Source organism: Homalodisca vitripennis, unplaced genomic scaffold (assembly GCF_021130785.1).
Source record: "Homalodisca vitripennis isolate AUS2020 unplaced genomic scaffold, UT_GWSS_2.1 ScUCBcl_928;HRSCAF=3893, whole genome shotgun sequence".
NCBI lineage: Eukaryota > Metazoa > Arthropoda > Insecta > Hemiptera > Cicadellidae > Homalodisca > Homalodisca vitripennis.
The window spans coordinates 122,095-146,072 of record NW_025777113.1 but is presented as its reverse complement, the minus strand read 5'-3'; the positions used below and the strand labels follow the sequence as shown (position 1 = coordinate 146,072).

Sequence of the window (23,978 nt, the reverse complement as noted above, 5' to 3'; positions counted from 1 at the left end):
TGGCTCGGATTTAACGGAACCTCGGACTATCGAGACTCGAACTATCGGGACTCTACTGTAAAACATTTTTAACACATTCACTGCTGAAAAAAATATAATTGACAATAGAAATGGCTAAAAATTAAAGTGAGCGATAACTTACCCATATGACTCCTTTGGATCATCAATGATGTTAAAACTGGTTTCCGGTCAGAAATAGCTCCGTATAGTGACGTCACAGTTGGCGGCACGGTTCCGTGCCGCGCGCCAGGAGCACAACACTAGTTCACACCACTGTCACAGTAGTTACGCTCTTGCTCATTCTAATGTTAGTTTACAGTTTACATAACCTCTAAATAATTTATTCTAATGTATAATAAATTTATATGCAGCACTAATTATAATATATTTACAACCCTCCCAAAAACTGATGATTTCTTAGTTCTTGTGAAATTCGTCAAAGCAACGAATTGGGCAAAATGCAGGCTGCCCTGGGCACCCACTGCAGAGATAGGAGGTGCGCTTATTCAATCCCTCTTTTGCACATACTCTGCACCTTTTTCGTTTCCTGTCTCCCTTCAGGTCACGTTCTTCGTTTTGAACGAGGCGGTGCAGAGGGTTCCTCGGAAGAGTTCGGGGAGGTTGTGCTGGCTTTGGGGGCAAAAGAGAATCTACTAATTTATCTCTGAATTCCAAAAATGGCATCTTTCTTGCACCGGAATTCATGTTCACAAAGAACATGCAATTTACCATAGCCATTTGAAGGAAGTGAACAAATATTTTTTTATACCATCTAATGGTCTTCCGTTCTATTGGGTAGTACGACATTAGTTGGTCTGCTCTGTCCACCCCCTTCATATGAGCATTGTAGTGGACTACAGGTTTAGGCTTCTGTTTTTCGATGCCTCTTCTATTTTCCATGGTCACCATTTCATTTTCAAATTGGGTTGAGATGTATAGAACATCTCGTTCATCCCTCCATTTCCCCACAAGAATGCCATTTCCGTATTGGCAGGTGGTTTCGCCCTTTTTTTCAATTTTGCTGCTACGACAGTTCGTGGGTTGAACTTCCGATCAACTCGAAGGGTACCCGTGCAATATGTTTTGTTGGCAAGGAGTTTGCTTGCTAGTGTCACGCTGTTATAAAAGTTGTCCATGTAAAGTGCATGGCCTTTGTTCAAAAAGTCTCTCATCAAGTGTAGAACAACATTTCCTGCATGTCCTTTCCCTCCCAAATCGTCCATCTTACCCGAGTACACCATAAATCTAACAATTAAACCCTCAGGTTCACAAAGGGAGTACAATTTGACTCCATACTTATGTCTCTTGCCTTTCACGTATTGCCTGAACTGCAGTCGTCCCCTCCACAAAATCATGGCTTCGTCAAGGGACATTTCTTTAGACGGATAATAAATAGACCTCATTTTATCATTGAACAACTGAATGATGGACCGAATTTTGTAAAGCCGATCAGCAGGAGCCTCAGCATCTGGATGTACGCGACGGAAACACAAACATCTCAAAATTAATTGAAATCTATCCCTACTCATGTATTCACGGAAGAATTGGAGATTGTATTTTCTGTCGGTCTTCCAGTAGTCCTGGATCCTGTTTATCCGAATCGTTCCCATGTGAATTAGTATGCCAATGAAAATCCTCAATTCTGGAACTGTCAGCGGTTTCCACCTGTGGATGCGAGATCCTGGCATGATTGTAGGGCCAAAGAAAACTTCTAAAGCGTAGTCATTGGTGAATCTGCAGATATTTTCCAAGAAAACAAGATCAATGAAAAAAATTGAACCAATCAATCGGTTCGTTATTGCCTGGAACAGGTATCAATAGTTTGTTATCCCCTGTATAAGGAATATCCCTCATTCCAGCTGCAGATACATTACTCCAAGCAGCAGGATCAAAATCAAAGTCATCTTCGGCATCAGAAGAGTCAATGTCGGTATTATCAGTTGAATCGTCATCACTGAGTGGATCGTCACTATTGTACTCATCATTCGCGTTAGCCATTTTTTAAATAAACTAAAAGAACACAACAGTAACACACACCACAATGTCACGCATGCGAGGCGCCGACGTATATTCAACACGCTGCTTGCAATAAGTACCGTACCGAAACCGTGCCACGCGCCAGGAACAAACCAACGCACTAGTGAGGTTATGTGTGATACTACAACAGAGCGCAAAACAATCCTACCACTTACGACGCAAGCTAGGCTTGCACTGAAGTGATTTGTTCTGGGCCGCATGGCGGCACGGTTCCGCGCCAAGCGCCCCTGGCGTGGAACGGGCGCGGCACGGATCCGTGCCGCCCGCACTGAATGTGTTAAATAATATATAATTCCTTCATCTCTGGCAGTATTGTGAAATTTCTTAGTTATACACCACATTTAAACTCACACTAATTTACAAAATCGAACAAGAACACACTTCGTCACTACCCTTTTTAGCTACGGTTTCAGGGCACATGTACATGTAACTTGAGCTATCTGACAACACATGAATGTTAAAAATATACGGGGACAATTGACGTTTATAATAAACATCATTTGTCTGGATGTTGGGGCAAGCAAAGTTTTTGCTGAAGTCCATACATATTGCTTCTTTAAAGTTAGACTGTTGTGCAGTTTTTTTTTCTTCCCTTTTTCTATCATAGAAGGCTTTTTGCTTACGCAAATGAACTGCATGTTCCATTTCTGTTTTTGCCAAGTCCTTAAGTAAATTTCTTTTTGCCTCGTCGTCATTAGATTTAGCTATTTCTTGAGATAGACACTTTTGCTTGGCTTCAAATGCGTCGCAGTAACTACAGGTGTCTGAACGAGGGTAGCCAAAACTAATGTTGAAATCTCTGTTTAGAACTGTACGGTAAGTTTCATAAGAAACGTTTGTATCCTCCTCAGGGTGCTTTAGTAAAAGCATTTCGTGCATTTTGTTTACATTTAATTCTTCAGAAAGGTATACTTTGTTTTTTTTTTAAACTGTAGTGGCTATTGCGACTTTTGAATGAATTTATATGGTTGTGTAAATTTTAAGCGTTTCTGTGTCTGTCTTATGTGGACGGTTGTCATGGTGGCCCCTGCCATCTCGTGGGGGGTCTGGGTTAGCTTTAAGTTTCTGCAGTAGGTGATTAAGTTTCCCTAAACCGAGAAATCCTTTCTTGCACACTGTTATGTCTAGGACTTCATCATTTTTCTTAACACGAACTATAAATCTGTTTGTTACGTCCTTAAAGACCGCCTCTGTTTCATCCTTCCTCGGTCTCCTACGCTCCACTTGACAAATCGAGATAAGGCCAGACAAATAAATGTTGATTTAATCATGAGACTTAAAACTTTTCATACGTTTCATTACTTGTTTACGTTCTTCATCGCTAACCTTCTGAAAACAATTATTCCTACACTTACAGTCTTGTCCAGTTTCATGTAGCTGCAGCTTCATAAGCTTGTTTGCGTCCGACATTTTGCCATGTTTAGGTCTTTTTTCACTTTTTGTACACTTAGATAACTATTAGTCCCATCTTCAACACACAAACCCTCCATTCTCTCTTTATAAAATAAAACTTGAAACACACAACAGAACTTTAGTAAAACGTAACAACACTAACAAGCACTTTGAGGTTAGGTTTTTACTCATCTACAGTGACAGCTGAATTAAACAGTTTGGCTTAGTAAAGAATCAGGGTAGTCAACCTATGAACGGATTATACGGGTATTATAAAAGTGTTTTTATTATTCATAATTGAAGGAAACATTTTGTAACATTATATAGCCATATGTAAAAAAAAAACAAAAATAGTCCTAATATACATTTTATTTTAATGTATAAGTGGCTTTACCTTAGTAGTGGACTCAAGAATCCCAAAGACCTGCAGTGCTGATGTAGCACAACAATTATTGTAGTGTTTTAGCACTAAAAGTAACCATGTTTGCTAGCACTAATCTTGAAAAAAAACTATATACAATATTTACAAAGCACCCGAGAGCACACAACGCAGGTTTTCCAGGGCATTGATCACAGAAGTAGATAGAAAATTATTTCTTTTTTTTAGAGCGCTGTTGGCATCTTCGCCGGGATATACGTTTCCCATCTGGAGCTAGTTTTGTGGTTTTTGACAAGACATGAACGACATTGTTGTTTTGTCTGGGTCGCTTAGGAGATGGACCCAGTTTTGGAGGAAGAAGTATGTCCAAATCTTCAAGTCTGAAGTTGTAAAGGGGTTTTCTTGGACCTGGGGTTGGCCAACTGATGCAGCTTCAAAGCATCGATCAACATCATTTGTATAACATGAACAAATATCTTTTTATACCGCCTCAGGCTTTTATATTCACAAGGGTAGTAGGCGAACATTTGGTCGTGCCGATCAACACCCTTCATATGGGCATTGTATTGGGCAATAGGTAGCGGTTCACGCGAGCGACATTGTGTCTGTTGTTGGAGGTGACCAGTACATTCTCAAACTCAGTTGACATGTAAGTTACTGTGCGCTTGTGCCGCGACTTTGCTACCATCACTCCATCAGCATATCGCTCAACCGTCTCCCCTTTCCCCAGTTTGGCTTCTTTCACTGCGTCTGGTAAGTGCTTGCGGTTTGTACGCAATGTTCCAGTGCATTAAAAACACATTGTTGTGGCCTGTTTAAAAACCAACACAAAAATCTTTGAATTTCGGCCCCAGCCGCATAATTTGAGCTAAAAGAAGCTAAAAAAGTACTACATTTTTAGGCTGTAAATAAACTTGAAGAATATTTTGTCATGTATAAACTTTATTACTACAATCTAAATTTACTGGCTATACAGATTGTATAATGTTACTAAATATGTCAAAACAATACTATAAAATAAAATGAACTAAATTGTCGTTTTTTATGTGGTTTCTATATAAGTTCTTACACATGATTGTTAAGGGGGGTCGGCCGGGCCTATCTAGCCCATGTTAAATTCCTCTACTTAAGGTACATTTTTCTCAAAAAGTATAAAAGATAGGTACATAATTTTTGTGTTACTAGTAATTTTGGACATTTTTGCATAGTTTGTATGGATAACTTCAAAAAATATATATATTTTGGATATTAAAAATTTTTTTCCAAACTAATTTTTTCCAGGAATTTTTTGTATAAAGTGTATTTTTTTTTTTTAATTTTTAGGATTTAAAAATAAAGAATTTGCTTCATACAAAATGTAAAGGAAGACCTAATAAACAAAAAAAATTGTTCAGATATCTTCAATAGTTTTTTTAGATAAATGTACCTTTGTGTTAAACAACTTGATTTTCGGAAAAACGTGTTTTAAAGCAAAAAATATATGATAATTAAAATTAGGCCTACCTCTAGTGCATTCCTGCCCCATAAGTGGGGTTGTCTGGGTCCTCTAACTCTTCATATCTATCCTCTATCCTTTTCTTTGCAATAGAAAGTTGTTTTCTGCACCTTATCTCTATTTCTTGTTGCGCTTTTTCAGCTTTTTGAATTCGGCGTAGATCTTGCTGTTTCATCTCTTGCACACATCTAGAGCCAGGATTAATACCAAACTTTTTCCAACACTTGACACTTCACTATGTTGTCCCTGTTAAAAGTTGCCCACAGCCTCATGCACACCTAGTTCCAAGGTACTTTTCATTACAAAAGTTGTTTTTGGTACTCTCGACCATATCACACTATTTAGCGATTCGCTAGAATTCTGTGTCCCACCATGAAGGCATTTCCTAACGAGTTCTTCATTAGACAAGTTTCTGAAAATGGGTTTTATTTCACCCATAACAGACACTGGTAGGTGAGTATGGGCCTTATGGTTATAAGGTTTCCCTTCAGCAATAGATTTCTGGTATTTACACCAAGATTCACTACCTTTAGGGCACAGGCCATGTGATGGAGACTCATTAGAAGACAACAAATGGAAATAAGTTGCCCACACAGCATCTTTCATTTTCTTAAGACTGTCAGTATTCCTAATTATAGCCAGTTCATAGTAGGTTTGTATTTCATCAATAATAACATTCGTCAGTCGCCCTCGGCCACCAATAGATTTACCATCCGATAATTCTTTTTTACCTATTTTGTCTTTGAGTTTCCTCAATCTAGTCCCCATCCTTTTTCTAACATGAGCAACACATTCTAATTTTTCTGGAATACATTCATCACCATAGGGCTTTTCTTTCAATATAGTCGGAAAAGCTGCGCTATCACCGTCCCCCAAATAATATTTATACCGCAGATCTTGTATATTCAGATGAATAAAACATGTCAACTACTCCGGCCACCTCCATCCCACCACTAACACCATGGTAATTTGCTTCACATTTATTCAAGTCATGGTTATCATCCAACCTTGTCTTACATCTACAGAACTTACTGTAAACTCTAACATCAACCACTTTTCCAGTATTTTCTGCTATAACAGTCAAACGCACCATTCAGCGAAGAGTGTCCACGGCGCTGCTAAGTACCGTCAAAAATTGCTGTTACTTCCCTATCACCATCATTTTCTGTACACATTCTTTAGCTGCTTCTTTCATTTAGTCTTCAGACACCTTTTTGGTAGCATCACATAGCAGTTTGTTGTACCTCTTAAAAGTTACGGGCCTAGGTAAGTTTCATGACAGCACACCAAGTTCTTGCGGCTTGCTCGCCTTTCCCTATGGATCTAAAAGCATAGACCGTTCGAACATTTAGTTCATACCTACCATTAGCCAATTGCTGACAGTTCTTTGAGGAAACTTCATAGCCACAATTATTACACTTTATACATACTGTTAGTAGTAAGCCTAATCTGTTTTTACTGTGAATTGAAAGAGAGCTATTACATTGTACGCACACTGCGATGTCAGACAACAGTGATTCTAGGTTATGTAAATTTATAATGTCATTGGAGTTATCATTATCAGTTTCATACTTACTATAATAGTCTAAGTTACTTAGTTTCTTTTTTGAAGCACTAGGTTTACCTATAGTATCAACATTTTCAGGGCTATTTACAGGAGGGTCAATTGATACCAAACTTGTGCTTGGGATAGGTTCATTGTTGGTTTCCAATGGACTAAAACTACCAGACACTTTGTTAATTTTCGATAGGGATCCATTGAAGATACGTTTTCTCTTCTTAAAAACTTTTGTTGGAGCTCTAGGCATTTTATCTAAGACACAAAACACACCAAAACAAAATCACAATCACTACACTACACCACTTTCATAAGGTTAGAATAACATCAAACAATAACAAAATCACACTAAATCAGCAGAAAACTATTACCAGACAGCTGGGAGCAGTGCTGCCAATGAGCAAAACAAAATAAACTGGTCAGCCAGTAAGATTATCAGCATAACAGTACTATAACAAATAAATGAACGCCTCATGCTCTCCTGGGACGAAAAAATGCGATGACATGCGTTTTGAAAAATATTCATAACGTGTTTAATAATTGACAGAAATTAAAAAGTGAAGTATGTTCTTAAAGCTAACAAAATTTTGAATAAAAAAAAATACAAAAAAATTTAATTTTTTAACCCAATTTGAGGCCGACCCCCCCAGCAAGTCCGGCACATAAATGGTCTACCTTCATAGGTATCACAAATCGTAAAGACCTGCTTTGCGTTTCATATTTTCCCATCAGGGCCCTGTACACCTGATCTTCCTTTGACCTCGTAGCTGCTTCGGCACCTCCCCCTCGTTTTTTTTTTTTTGAGGATCCCCTCTCAAGCAATCGATCAAACGATGAATAGACCAACCAACCGACCTTCTAGGTGTCTCCACCTCGTACTTTAGCAAAGACAAAATAATACTTTATCTAAATTTCTTGATCGGCATTTTGGTACCTGAATTTTCTACATAAAGAAAATGTGCATTTATTACAACCATTCCCCACACAATTTCGACAGCTAGTTTTTCTGTACCACATTGTTCCTCGATGCAATGCAGTGCCGTAAGTAGCCATTTGGTCACTCATGTCTATAGAAAACTTTCCTTCATTGTAGAGCATAACATCTTTTGGTTTTTATATAATTTTTCCTCTTTATGAAGTAACTTCTAGATAATCATTGGTATGCACAGTAGATATAAGGGGTATATCCCGTTTGTCCTTCCATTTCAAAAATACAATGCCTTCTGCTGTTTCTCTTATAACAGAATCACCTTTCTTTCTTCAGTTTGGTTGACACCTCTGGGGGTAAGTACTTCCGATCAATCCTAAAAGTGCCAAGTAGGTGAGTTTTGTGCTCTAAGAGTCCTACAGCGAGTGGTACACTGGTGTACCTGTACCGTTTGTAACAAAAGGTTGTACTGTTGTGTTTAGTTTATGATTGATTATAGATACCCGGAAGTTTACCAAATAAATAAAAGAGGAATATGATTTATCATGTATAATAAAGAAAGTATACAAGTAGTGGATTGCCAGGGAGTATAAATAATCCAATAATAAAGTATACTATAAAAAGGAAGATGGGTGAGAAAATAAATGTTTTATGGGAAATGTAAATAAAATCATAACATAATGTGGACTTTGCGTATAGTGAAAATCAGAGTGAACTTAATTAAAAGTTACATAAATTACTTGCAGTATGTGCACTAATCAATTTCAGGTAAATAAAAAGGAAATAAAAACCAACAATGCAAGGAGATATTATATTATTGGTGTACTTGGAAAAAATGATGAAAGTTAGAGGAAACTGTTTTAAACTTAGATTTTAAAAGAATAGTAAAACTGTCTTGTAGCATGTGAGGTGACTGTTTTGTAATAACAAATTCAGGATTATTGTAAAATGTGTTGGATAATTGTTTGAAAAATAAATGTTTATAAAATAATAATATCTGTCCGTCAATAATGTAGAATATCTGGATAAAGCTTACCTAATTAAAATCAAGAATATAATAAATTATGCACTAGTAAATGTTGACCCTGTTTTTACATTGCTTTAAATTAACAAAAGCGTCATTATTGTATATGTTTTTCCCAAAAACTCGTTCTTAAAAAGTCATAAGTACAAAAACTGAACGGCAAAAACAAGTTCAGTCCATGGGCTTAACCAGTTTTTTTTTACCCATACCTGGTAAAAATAAAATGCCTCATATAAATAGAAACATATTTTATGTTTTTATTCAAATGAAATAAAGATACAGGTAAACTCTACTTAGGGCAATTCTTAGTTTGATGTCCAGATTATTCATGAGGCAAACTTCCATAGTATTCTTGAGCTTGTGGGCCCACAGAATTCTTTTCAAGGCTGCAAATACTTGGTACTTGGCCAATGTGATTCGTAGAAAGACTAGAAAACAAAAAACATGTATTTTATGTCATTAACCTAAAAACGTATAAGTTATAACGAATAGGAAGGTAACGTCAGTGTAGATTAGGTTGCTACACCACCAGGTGCTAAATGTGTATTACATTTAATTGAATTCAAATGTATTGAAAGTCTAATAAATATGTTATTAAAACCTTATATAATAGTTAAAATTGTGTCTAGTGGAAATAATATTTGCTTACCTTCATTATGAAAAGTTTGGGTTAGGTTGGAATTCTCCCTCATTTTTTCCATGTGGTGGCAGAATCCATTGTGGTAATGGATGCAATTTCAAAAGCACCATTAAAACTGTTCTGAACTTTAACTTCCTCTTGAGATTATTTCAATTCAATTTCTCTGACAGGGCGCGGTAGCAAAGGGACACTTTTTCTTGTAAAACGGTGCTAAGTGTGCAGTCCATTGACGAAATGTATCAATCGTGGTCTTCGTGCTCGATATAAGGGTGGAACGGTTTTGTGTCCGTGCTGTTACAAATACTCTCGGTCCATGTCATGTGGAAGCTCAGTACGAGTTTTTTGGTTGATTAACCTAGTTTTTGTCAGTCTCAAGGTAACTATGTCCGCTCACTGAAAACTTGATGTTATTAAGTCAAAGCGTCGCTCAGTATGAACTATATTGTGGAAAAAACGTTCCAATGTATATTTTTGTTCATGTCTGAACATCCATCACAGAACACTTCAGTTTCCTTACTCTTTTCGTCCAATTCATCGTAAACACATTTGTGATGCATTGACATACGTCATCGCTCCTTTTTTCCTGAACATTCTGGGTAGATGGAAAAGCCGCTTTTTTTCTACTTGCTAAGTTATGAACGTTGTTTGAAAGTCGTAAAACAGACAAATTGCCTTTTATAGATTATAAAATACACATCGTTAGTAGGGATGATGGGCAAAGAAAAGGTTTTTGCCAAAATCAAAAGCAATAGCTTCATTATTCTGCATGAGTCTTACTAAACTCTTACGAATCCTTTTTTCCTTGTTATAGAATGCGCTTGCTTTTCTTTTATGGAACTTGGTTTTCAACATGTAAACGTTCGATTTCTTTCTTTATTAATTTTTGTCAAACAATTTTTGTCAGTTTATGTGTTTTTTTTTCATTTTCTAATACCTTAACTTTGGTGAAAATTCATCACAAGTACTGCACGTGTCTGTGCCGAGGATTATCCGAAAGATATGTTGAATTCACTTGAAAAGATTTCTCGGGAACATGGTAAGAAACTTTAACTGATGGGTATGCTTCTTTTTAAATAGATTATACATCTTTGTTGTATTCAGCTCTTCAGAAAGATTAAGTTTTCTTGAGTCTTTTAATCCATAGTGACTGCCTCGTTCTGGGAAAAGAAGCAATGTGGGGCCGTGATGGAATTTCTAGTTACTCTTTCGTAATTCATCGTAAACAAAATTTGTGAGAGCATCTGAACATAACGTCAATCCGCTTCCTTTTTTTCCTGCGAACATTCTGGTTAGATGAAAAAGACGCTTTTTCTACTTGCTAATATATGGAAAGTGAAGTTGTAAACAGACATTTCCTTTTTTAGTTCACATCGTTAGTTGGGATGTTGGGCAAAGTCAGGTTTTTGCAAAATCCAAAAGCAATAGCTTATAATCTGCATGAGTCTTTACTCTAAACTCTTATCATCTTTTTTCTTGTTATAGAATGCGCTTGCTTTTCTTTTATGGGACTTGGTTTCAAACTGTAAACGTTCGATTTCTATTAAATTTTTGTCAAACAATTTTTGTCTTTTATGTGTTTTTTTTTTCTCATTTTCTATTACCTTAACTTTGGCTGAAAATTATTCACAGTACTGCACGTGTCTGTGCGAGGAGGATATCCGAAAGATATGTTGAATTCACTTGAAAGATTTCTCTGTAACACTGGTAATGAAACTTTAACTGATGGGTTATGCTTCTTTAAATTAAATTATACATCTTTTGTTGTATTCAGCTCTTCAGAACTGATAAGTTTTCTTTGAGTCTTTTAATCCATAGGTGACTGCCTCGTCTGGAAAAAGATGCAATGTGGGCTTGATGGAATTCTAGTTACGTCTGAAAGCTCCAAGGCCTCCTTATTATCGTGTTTTACCCCGTTTATCTAAAGGGGATTGACCCACATGACCTCAAACTAGACAACTAAATACTCACTTTGCCTTTAGTTATGCCATGAAAAAGCAAGAAAGCTTTGCGACAAATTACAATATCCTCATAACAGTTCCATTAATATTCACCCTTACTCTATATTTGTAGGAGAAGGCATTGTTGTGTCGGGCATTGTCTGCATTTTTTTGCGTCTACGTTGAAGATGGCAAGATACTGAAATTAGGCCACACAAGTAACTATTTTGCATGTCAACAGAGTTATAGTAAATTAAATTTCATTCTAAAATACTATTTCTAGTCGCCTCTGGGACTTTCTCAAGCACCTTCAAGGGTTAACATTGCAATCTTACCCTTTCAGTATGTGATGATGGTTAAGTTTCTTTCTTACCCTCTGACATCCTACCATACCTTTTCCTTTTTCTTCGAAGTTTCAAGCTTCATTGGAGACCTATACAGAGGGTAATGTCACCTTCCATTGTTATTAAAAAAAATTGCACGTAATATTAATGATAATTAGATACTAAACTCACTAAGCATTGAAATACCACCACTCTATATCACCATTATTTCACATTAATTCAGTATTCAAGTGTAAAGGAAGTCAGGTGGTTGCTCGATAGGTGGCAGACATACCAAGCACTATGGACTGAGCCTGTTCTTTCCAATACGGGATGGACTGAGTTATTTATTTCCCTTTGGTTTTTTTTTAATTGTTGTTTTTCTCGGGACTGAGCTTGATATTTCCCAAACTAGCACATGCTACATATGCCGCATACAGGAAGTACCAACATATAAGCCAAAAAAAAAATCCTAACAATTGAGGAAAAATGGACTTAGCCTGTTCTTTCTCGTATAGCCCTTCATATCTGTCCGTCAATACAGTCAGTATAAAAGATTGATATGTAATCCAAATAGGCACAAGACACAGCACAATCACTAGATGGTTGATGTCGCGGAAGAAGAACAAGTACTTGTATAATTACTTATTCTCAAATGTAGTGCACATACTTAATACTTTGTAATTAATGCTCTCCACGGAGGAGTATCTGGTCTAGGATGATGACGACTGCAGGTGGATAGCGTACTTTTACATGTGCAGACTCCATATTGAATAATAAAAATAAAATCAAAACTTCTTAAAATAAAAAAACAAATTTTCAAATAACAGTTCACTTAACATACAGGTACAAAGTCAATTGAGGTTATGTTTATTGTTTACAAAAACTATTGTAAACAATCAAGATGGCGGACTAGTAGCACTGACTTCCTGTTCTTGTAATAGTTACAGGAAAGTACACGCAGGTCAAATCGTACACAACAAGTCTTTGCAATCGTGTTCTTCCACGAAAATCGAACACGTTCAGTCCTTCACAAAATTAAATAAAAATCAAAGTTCTAGTTTTTCTGCACTTCAAAACTAATTAGCATTTTAAAACTAGTAAGCAGTTTAAAACTAGTTAGGAGATTGGTGCATTTTTTATGTACCGTTTTACTGGCACATGAGAGGTTAGCTTTGAAATTAAGTTTTGTGAAGGTTCGAAAAGGAAACGAAAATCCTCTGAAATTAATAAAGTTCAAACTAAAATAAAACTTCTTTTTGAAAATAATCACTGGATTTAAAATTAAAATTAAAACTTTATGATGACTTTTAAGTTTAAACTTGCAATATATTCGTCACTCAAAAAAATGTACAAAGTTCTCACAGCTTTTCTTTTATTCAATTTTCAAAATTCTAAACTTTCACACTTTAATCTAATCTGACAATTCTTCACTTAATTTATCTTCAAAATTCAATTTTATTCTGTTACTAATTTCTTTATTTTACTTTAAATATCAACAATATTTGCATTATAAAAATGTTTGTGTGTTAGAGAAATATTAGATATTCTTCAGTATTAGAGAATATTAAAGATATTCTTCAGTGTTAGAGGATATTAAAGATATTCTTCAGTGTTAGAGAATATTGAAAATTACTTCTTTTCAGTGTTAGAGAATTAAAATGGAAATTTGCTGAAAGCATCCACAGGTTTGATAGCGATTAGCAAGAAACAACTCTAAACACTTTCAAAGACTTTACATCGTTACCACTACTACAGATCAACTGAGACGGGAGGTACGGCACGTCTACCTCACCCCACCTCAAAATTTCGTTATCAAACTCTCCCATCTACGATGTGTGCCTCGCTGATAGAAGGCTTTTTGGTACTGTCCAGTTCTTATCATTCTTCTGAGCCTACTCCTTCCACCGGTAATCCAGTTACCCCAAAATACAATCGGTACATACCAGTTGTCAGTGATGAGAGTTCGACCTTCTCCCATCAATACTCCTGGAGCTGGATTTGTGCCATTATCAAGTAATCCACCTAAGAGTTTGTAGATTACATTTTATGAAGTGATCCAGTCATTCTCTGATGTGTCCTGACCTATGTACACAGAGAACGTCCATGTGTACCCTTTGCTAGCACATAGTTTGTACAGTTTTATATCATATCGACGACGTTTCCTAGGGTTGCATTGGCGAAAAAACCAGGCGGCCGCTCCATGCAATTATACTTTCGTCCACACACATCTTGTTTCCAGGTGTGTAAACTTCTTTGAACCGTTCAATACACATATTCATGAGATTTTCAATCTTAAGAAGTCGGTTGTTTCCTGCTTCATTGTTGTCTGCAAAGTGCCCCATTGCCAAGAATATTTCAAATCGGTTGCGACTCATAGTATTTTTCACCAAAGTATTATCATACAAAGGGCTTTTACTCCAGTAATCCTGTAAAGATAGATATTTTACCAGATCTATGTATCCAACTAAAGCCACAAACTTTCGCATTTCCTCAGGAGTTGTGGGAGTCCATTTATGTAACCGTGAAGAAGGTTTTACATCTTCCTGGTTTTCTAGTTGCTGAGTTGCATATAAATTTGTTTGCTCAACCATAAAATTTATAATATCATCATCAATAAAATGCAAAAAATAATCAATAGGTTGTGTTCCATATAATTTTCCATTCAATACAGCATTCATACCAGATTTTCCTGTGAAAGGAAAGTCTATTTGCCTAACCCACCATTCGCTCCATGCTATTTCTCTTTCTTTACCAAATAAGTTGAACTTGTAATTGTTGAATGTGTTTTTATTTTTCCTTTTATTTAGCCTTTCGTTAACGTCAGTTTTAGTTTGTTCATCAAGTGTTTCGTCTCCATCAGCTGCTTCATCTTCTTCAGAAATATCAGTTACGTCTTCTTCAACATTTTCAGGATCTTTATCTATTCTTCAGCTAGTACTTATTCATCCAAAATTTTTTCATCAGTATTGTCTGTTTTTTTCATCTAAGCATTTTATTTTTTCCCTGTTTTGAAGTGTGTTTAACTTTTCTTTTTCTGCATTCTACTTTTCTTGTCTTTTTCATAGTCGGTTTTTTCTTTACCTTTTTAGTATTAGGTTCTAAATATTCATCTGATTCATATTCTACTGCGCCTGCTGATGAACCAGCTATTTGATCTGGTTCTAACTGTCTTTGGTACTTAAGTTCAAATAGTCTGGAAGATTGGTAAATTCTTCTGTCTTCATCACTAGGTCTGAAGTCTGGATCTTTATCCGAATCAAACACCTCACTTTCCGCACTCAAGTCTGTTGGACCTTCATCATCGTCACTGTCACTGTCCAGTAATTTCGTTATTTTTCTAGGAGTTAGTTTTTCCTTTTCCATTTTCCCAATGTACTAAAAACGTTAATTACTATTCAAATCTGAAAAAAGAAAAAAAAAAAAGAAAAAAAAAAAAAAAAAAAAAAAAAAAAAAAAAAAAAAAAAAAAAACACCGTTAGGGATATACCATAATTGTATCTAAAGAACTCAACCAAGACATAGCTTTTGGGAAACCAGAATTAATATGTCAACATCAGTATACGTGAAAAAAGAAATACAAACATGCAATGACCAATAAAACGGACAAACGCACTTTTATATGTGTGCAACAATGGTACAAATGGCCTGGGAAGCATCAAAAACGTAAAGTTGGTATGTACTGGGCCTCGTGTATCATTTTGCACACATCAATAAAAAGGCTATAAAACCTCAATAAACAAGAATAAACTGTACATTCATGTTTGTAATGACATTTTAAACGCATTTCGGACAATAATCACACTTATCCTGGGATGATCGAAAAATGTCTAATATGGTTGCAGTCAATGTGTTAACAACTTTCATAGCGTGTCCTTTGCCGCTGAGTTCCCCTCCTTTACCTGAATACACAGTACACCTAACACATAGTCCACCGGGTTCACACAAGGAGTAGAGTTTGATACCATATTTGTGCCTTTTACCTTTGATGTACTGCCTAAACATAAGGCGACCCCTCCAAAGGACAGTACCTTCATCCAACGACAGTTCCTTTCCCGGGTAGTATGTGTTACCCATGATGGAATTAAAATGTGTAATAATCAGTCATACTGTGCAACCGGTCATTGTCACAGTGGATGTCATCGTGTTTGCTAAAGTGAAGACATCTCAGAATTATAAGAAATCTGCCACGACTCATTTATTCTCGTACTAGACCAAAATCCAAATATATTGACTAGTTCTAGTAGTCATTGAACCGGTTCACTCGCACAGTGCCTATGTGAATAAGCAAACCAATTAACACTTTCAACTCTGCTACGGTTGTCTTTTCACTGATTAATTCGAGAATTCAGAGTTAAACTTAGTTTGTCAAACACACTCCACGCATAGGCATTTGTGGCTGAAACAATATTTTCCTAAAAAATGTCATCCAGTAAAACGGTAAACCAGTCATAAGGTCGATTTTGTCCAGGTACGGGAATTAGAAATGAATTGTCTTTAGTGAACGGGATTCTGCAAAGTCCACCAGTTTTCAAACTCCATTGAGGAATGTGTGCATCATCATCGTCATCATCTGGTGATTGTAAAAGTCATGGTTCAATCTCCCCATCAAGCTGAGCTTCGTCGACGTCATTCTCATGTTCACCATTGCTACCCTCTGACTCGGCATACTCCTCGTCGTTTACAAACAAACCGTCCCTTGATGTTCCGGGAATACCCTTCATCACAATAGACGTATTTGAAACATAATTAACAAAACTTGCGACGTAATAAAACGTATTTGAAACACAAATTAAAAACTTTACTCGCGACGTAGGAACACTGCTAAAGCAATAAAACTGCTAAAAAAACAACGCTGCTAAAATTGGCGGGTAACGTCCACTGAGTCAACTGAATACGAAAAAGTACTTGCCCTACACGCTGCAGCGTCCAAATAAGGTCTAGCGACAGTGCATTGGGAAAAACCAAAGACATTCGATGTTCATTGTTGAGTGTTGCCGGTCGGCAACAGAAGCACCTGGGCGGCGCGCGGGGTGTTGCCGATCGGCAACGGCAGCAGTGAATGACTGACAAATGAGATTTATGGTTGTCCAAAACCAACAGACAATCTTTTGCTGATCTTACATGGTTGTACTATTTATAATAAACTTTAAAAACATTTCCGATGTGATCCATTCTGTAGGATAAAACGTTCCTATACATCCTGGTGGTTCGTTGTTAATGAAAGTATCTTTAAAGAACATTCGTTGAAAAACAAACATCGGAGAACTGAGTTTCGTATGGCGGAGAAAGCCAATATCATATTAATAATTAACTTTTCCTATTTTGCGTACCCTTTTTTCTGCATCGATTTTATTTGGCTTCTGTACTGTTTGCATGCTAATGTAATCGACATTCCATAAATCCTTATTTTCACATTTATATTTTTAGAAAATACATTTCAAGTTTTAAAAATAAAGATCAACATTCATTTTATTAAAGCTTGTTGTACGCCCAATTCTTGTAGCTTCAGGTTCCCTGATTGAAAGTCGACCGTGCCCTGTTATAAATAATGTGAATCAGTTCCTAGTGGACATTTTACAGGTTAATCCAAGTATTAGGAACATATATTACATTATTATTTTTAGCTAAAACATTGACGTTTGTGGAGTTAATCCATAATACATTAATTTTAGATGTGAGTATTGTGTACTCTTCAAGCTCAGGATCTTGTTGGTCTGTAAAAGTCTGTCTTGGTTTAGTATACCTCATAGTGCCTTTTGGCTGTTTCATCTTTTTTTAAATAAATATAAACCGAGTAATTTTGTTTATCTCGAAAGCAATAGCTGCTTCCCTCAACGACATTGTTTTGGAAAAATATACGAAATATTTAAAATATCAGATTATCATACTTGTGCTGAAAGAAGTCATTCCTCAGCATCCCTGTACAAAAGTGATATTTACTAGAAATCAGTTTATAAATTCAATTTACATAGTTCTGTATTAATTGTTATAACATTTATTTATGTTCATTGGCGTCATCATCAACCGCTCCAGTAGGCCAAGTTCTGCGCTCTTCTTAAAATGTTAAGAAATCATGTGGTATGTACTTGATTAGTTTTCCCAAATCCTGAAGCTTTTGTTCTTTGATTGGAACCTAAAAAAAAGACTTCATTGGAGAAAGTATTTGTACTTTAATAGATCAAACCTTTAACATGAACTTTAGGCTATATGGTTAACTAAGTTAATGTAAGTGTGCATAGCCAATGGACATCACAGATACATTATCTTAAAAACAGGTAAGTAGTCTTACCTTTCCGTTGTAGACTCTGTTTGTTGGTAGGGGTACATCAACAATGTTAGGCTTATTTAACTTGAAAGTCATATGAACCACACAGCATCGATAAACTCAGAAGTTTTTAATAGCCTTTTCTCTCACTATCGACAGTAAAGTGCCTGCATTTGCTGATAGAAAAGGGTGTCTTACTTTCAAGGCTTTTAGGTAACTTAGTAAAAAACTCGGGCCACCAGTTCTTACAGTCAAGTATGTCTTCGTTTTTAACTTCAATAACTTTATATGTTGGAACTTCTTTCTTTGCACTTTCTATGATGTCCTTGTATTGGTCCGGGGAGTAAATTCGATCGTGTCGCCTTACAGCACTCTTGGCGCAATTCACACTGAACAAACGTCGGGCGGAGACATGGCTCGGACGAGGCAGTGATGTGGCGTGTGCAATGCACACTGGCAACCACAGACGCGCGACAGTCGTGAGAAAACTTGTCAGTAGAGTGGTTTTGTATGTAGTTAACTGTTGTATGTTATTACATATAAGAAGTCTGGTGTATAATCAGTTAAACAATAAAACATGGAGAGCAGTGACGAAGATGATCAAGATATGTTAGATGTAGTGTTCGTAGCCAATTTACAGAAAAAGAGAAGATTTTGGTTTCATCTACTGTGGTTAAGTAAGAGAGATAGTGGTACATTTGTTGTGATGCGTGAGTTAAATTTATATCCACAACGCTTCCAAAACTTCTATAGGATGTCCCGTGAGTGTTTCTTCGTAGTTTTGGACCTTGTTAAGGACGACATTACAAAAAGAAGCACTAACTCTAGAGAACCTGTTAGTCCAGAAGAGAGACTACTGATAACTTTGAGGTAAGTTAAATATTAGGCTACAAATTATTGTTTAAGAAATTTATTTAGAAACGAACTAGATCCAGAAATCTTGACAAACAAATATTCTTGTCTTAAAGGAAATTATACGTTAATACGTATATTTATAAGTAACTTTATAAAAGAACCGCTACTAGAAGCAAACTATTTAGGCATTATATACAAGTAGTTCTTAATATTAAAATCTCTCTCCTCGTCTACCGTTTGGCCGAAGTCCATTGCAGCTTCATTGTTAGGAGCAAAGTGATCCACTGACGGTGATGTGTAGTTAAATGTACTTGCTGAGGATCTAGTTGATGCAGAAGCAACTGAAGAAATCTCCACGTTATTAAGTGTTTCATCTGCTAATTTCATTACTCCAATTTTTAATTGTCTTTTTTGTCTAGCATCCATAGCTTTCATGTCTGGCAAAATACTATGCAAAAAAGTCAAGTCGGGGTCAGGTTCGGTAGAGGTTCTCTGCGATGTTTGGTTTAGTAACCGTTGTTTCGTCTCAAAATACTTGAATGCAGAACTGATTACGTCAGATAAACTTGTAAATGGTGTTTTCCTCTTTCTGTACCCACTATCCTTTTTTTGTTCCGTGGTTAGAGTAGGCGAAATAGGAGCAGGTCTACTTGCTTTTGAAGTATCACCAGTAGGGGGAAGGTTGGCATCTTGGCAAGAATCTTGAGTGGCATCACGTTCCTCAACAGTACCGTCATCCAGCTGTTAGTCTTCACTGTTTTGTTCTTCTTCTTCTTGTGCTATCACGACTTCAGTAATATTACCTTTACTCTGCTGTGATTTAAGGAAGTTATCAAAAAAATTGAGGTGCTCAGCCAAATAGTACTGTTTAATTTTTTTAGTGGCAGATCCAGACGGTAGTTTTGTTTGCTTCTTATATTTAGCATAACGCCCTATCACGTTCTTCCATCTCTCCTTGCAGTCAGCCACTGAAAATAAAGAACTACTTACTGCATTGCAATGACTGATATTTTGTTTGAAATATAAATACAAAAACACTAATGGCAAAATTGTATTGGGAATACCTATATTTAGATCCTCTGGGTCCTAATATCTCCAGACCATATTTAACTTGACAGGTTGGACGTCGGCCGACCCGTGACATAATTTTGGAAAACCCTGCACAGTTTGTATGTTTGTATCTGTTCTTTTTCATATAACTACGATTGTTATTTTTTCAGGTACTTTGCAACTGGATATTCAAAGCACTGTCGTACTACTTCGTTAAAGGACACTCGACTATATCGATGGTGGTGCACCAAACTTCTAAGGCTATATGGAAAAACCTGCAACCTGTCTACATGCCAAAACCAACAGCCGAAAAATGGAAGCAAGTTTCAGATCGTATGTTATCACTGTGGAATATGCCTAATTGTATTGGCAGTATAGACGGTAAGCACATAAAAATACAATGTCCCCCACGATCTGGTTCCGCCTATTACAATTACAAAGGTTACTTTTCCGTTGTTTTACTCGCAGTGTCAGATGCAGATGGCATGTTGCTGGTAATAGATGTGGGGGATTATGGACGGAACAGTGATGGCCATGTAATGGCAAACAGTAGTTTTTGCAGGGCTTTTAAGAAAGGAAATCTAGATTTACCAGAGCCTAGTCCTATTGCAGGAGACAACCAACCAATTCCGTATTACTTTATAACTGATGAGGCATTCCCAATGTCAAAAAACCTGCTCAAGCCTTATTCCAAGAAAGCATTGACTACTAACAGTCGCAGGATTTTTAACAGCAGATTGTCGAGATCGAGGAAACCTGTTGAATGCTCTTTCGGCATGCTTTCTTCCAAGTTTGGAGTACTTAATACACTAATAACATGTACCCCTGATAATGTGGATATTTTTGTACAAGCAATGTGTGTTTTGCATAACGCCATAAGGGAATGTGATGATACATTCACAAAGCCACAGTACGAGAATGTGATTGACAGCGATTCCATCGTTCTGTTGCCACGACTGCCGCTAACAACAGGGAAACTTATGAGAGATTACCTAAGTACCTACTTCACAGAATGTGCCCCAATTCCACACCAGGATAGGTACTGTGTGTAAAATTGTGTATGTGTACAGCGTAGTAAAAAGAAATACGTCATACACTGTAATACATTAAAAGTGCTAATAATCAAAGATTTCATAAACATAGTCTAAATATTTAACAATTGTGAATACTCCACTGACCTAGAAATACTTTTAACTTCTTGTAATAAACTTTTAAATTTAAAATTCCTTTTTATTATTGTCAATTACCCTACTCAATTGTAACTAAGTTAACTAAGAACAGTTATGTTTAGACAACACATTGCCAGGCAGCCTCGTGGTGTATAATGGTTTACAGTAATGCATTTTAATGCAACTATTTCCATTTGTTATTGTAACACTGAAGATAATTTTATTGTGTAGTAACCCTAGGCAGTACCTACTTAAAATAAGTATTACAATTTATTACCACAAAAAATAGTTTTCATTGTCTGTTTAGTAAATAGTTTATAGATACCTTTTTGGTTATCCAAAGATTGAGCAAATTTCTGCCAGGCCTGATCCTGCGCACTTCTGTTGCAGTAATCTGAACGACTGTTGTCGTACAAACATGGATATTGTTCAACTTCCTCACAGAACTTTATGTTGAACTCGATGTCGTCTCGCATGGTAAAAAGGAACAGCACAACTAACCATAAATCACAATATTTTGCCTTCCGAACACAAGGGGCATGCCTCTTTTAATACGCCACGACAGTTAGTGAAGGGACGTGGCGGTGGCGGAAGGGTGGCCGCCTGTCTGTGCATTGAGTCATTTGTTTACATAGGAGAGACGCGGAAGGGACATATGTCCATGCCACGTCTCCGCCCAACGTCTGTTCAGTGTGAATCGCGTCTCTTATTGGGAAATACTAATGAATGATTTTAAATCTATTATTCATGGTCAAAGCAGTGAGAACTCTACATAATGTGTGGTTTCGGTTTTGTCCACCGCAAGCGTCACTGAAGACGTGCAGTTCTGTTACTGTATTCGAGATGAAGTTTTCCACAAAGTTTAGTATAAATGAGGCTACTTCATCAGGTCCTTTATTGGCAATACCTTCAGGGTAGTTGTAAAAAACTGGAGTGTAATTTTTTAAATCAAAAGTATTAAAAACGTAATACCGGAGTTTTCTTAAGTAGAACATTTCTTGAACGGGGAAATGTAGCAGTGGTAAGTTCTGCATGAAGTCAAAAACAATACCCATAACTTCAGGTCTAGCTTTACTAAGTTCTTTTATTTCTTGCAGCTTTGAAAAAAAAAACTTGTTGGCTCGTCTTTTATGTACTACAAACTCCGCTGCTGCTGTGCGCTTAGCGTTGTCGTTGAGAGTTTTTTATTTTATTTTTGTCTGTAATTCCTCACATGTGGAACAAACATCCACTTGGGGCCTACCAAATCTGTATCCAAAGTTGTCTCTGAAATATTTCAAGAAGTACTCATACTTAACTATATTTTTCAAGTCTTCGTGCTTTTCAAGAAAAATATCTTGCATTTTCCTCACAGTGAGAGTCGCATCCAAATAAGTAATAGGCATTTTAGTGTAATGAGTACTATATTTTGGGAAACTGTTGATATGTTCATCTATTTTTCTCAATACATCAGGTGACAAAACATTTCCACGATTTACATGTTTCCCTCTCATGAAATGGTTGTATCACTAGTCAGAAATTTTGATTAACCTCAAAACTACTTTGTGAGAAATGGAATGAAGGCTAATAAAAGCCTTTCGACAAACTTCAATACGCTCACCATTCAATAATACAAAATACTTGAATGAAAAGTTATGTTTCTTTGACTGTGGAGTTAATGGCCTATGTCTAGCAACATCATGTTTTTCAATACATGCCATTAAAAATGTTTCCCGCTCATTTTTAGGGTTTCCATCATAGAGCATTGCAATAATACTCATTTGGTCGTTTTCAGTAATAGATTCCATGCATTTTTTTCTACAGCCACATTCTGGTCCAGTTACTTTGGCCTTTGGAATATGTCCCTTCTTCCACTCAATGTCTCAGTGTGCTGTTCTAATGCACATTACAGACTATAGCAATGTGTTCCTTTTTGCATTCAGCAGATGAATCTCTCTTTAAATGACAAAATGGCTATCTCAACTCATTTCATGATTAATATGGAATATGTTCCTTTTTCCACTCAGCGATTCAATTCCAAGTTATGTATGGATTTCTTTTAGTTTTAAATCTGCATGCTTCAAATCCTTACTGTGATGGTCACTTGGCCCCTCTAGTTTGTAGGTTGCATACTGTTTTTCATTTTTTCGTCTTTTTTAAATACGACTCCAAAATTCAGAAATGTCCAGGAAAATGTTCAGACGTTCTATAGGTTTTCAAGTACAGTAGAGTCCCGGTAATCCGAGGTGAATGGGACCGAATGTACCTCGAATTGTGAAGAACTCGAATTATACGGAACACTTTGAGAAAAATTGGGTTATAATTAGAACTGAAGGCAAACAAAAGAAATATGCTTTTATTACAAATACCAGCATTAAGAAATTACTTACAGAGGTCCAAAGATGCAATGTTTACTTAAAAAAACTGTCTAGAGTTTTTTGTTTCACCACACTGCAGCGTTTGCGGGCAGCCATGTCTCTCCACCGCCGAAGCAATAACGTGTCTGCCGCTGTCGCCTCTGCTTGCTGCTCTACGTAGCGCAGGGCCGCATCCAGTGCCGCGTAGCCGTCGCTGTGAGTCATTGCCGGGTCTGTCTCCTGCACACTTTCTTCTTCGTCACTCCCGTCAGCTGTCATGTCTGTGACCATCTCAACTATGGTGTCGTCTGTTGTCTCTAACTGTTCGTCCCTACTCATCCACTCTCCAATATCAGTTTGATTTGTCCCATTGCAACCAGGAAGTCTGTTTATTAAATTTATTAACGGTAGATCGTCATCTTCATCATCATTTTCAATTTTACACACTCCGATTTTCTTCCATGATTTCTGGATTGTTTCTGGTTTAATTTCGCTCCAAGCTTCAGCGATCCAATAAATAACATCCTTGATTGTGACTTTTTTCAGGAAATCTTTTATGGTTGCCTCTCCTTCAATTGTTTGAAACA

At 36.6% G+C, this 23,978-nt stretch overlaps 1 protein-coding gene across 1 annotated transcript; it reads left to right on the top strand.

Moving 5' to 3' along the window:
• Positions 1-18,735: 18,735 nt before the first annotated feature.
• On the top strand, positions 18,736-21,751 carry LOC124371149 (protein ALP1-like). The gene is made up of 4 exons (XM_046829463.1): positions 18,736-18,816; positions 20,057-20,267; positions 20,355-20,925; positions 21,691-21,751. Exons 1-4 carry the CDS (start codon positions 18,736-18,738, stop codon positions 21,749-21,751), a joined length of 924 nt encoding a protein of 307 aa, XP_046685419.1.
• Positions 21,752-23,978: the final 2,227 nt, after the last annotated feature.

Excerpts from the sequence above, each read along its gene's own strand:
- LOC124371149 (XM_046829463.1), top strand. The coding sequence starts at position 18,736 with ATGTCCCGTGAGTGTTTCTTCGTAGTTTTGGACCTTGTTAAGGACGAC. Across the intron at positions 20,268-20,354 it reads TTGTATTGGCAGTATAGACG|TGTCAGATGCAGATGGCATG; the intron begins GTAAGCACATAA and ends TTTTACTCGCAG. Across the intron at positions 20,926-21,690 it reads CCAATTCCACACCAGGATAG|GAGAGACGCGGAAGGGACAT; the intron begins GTACTGTGTGTA and ends TTGTTTACATAG.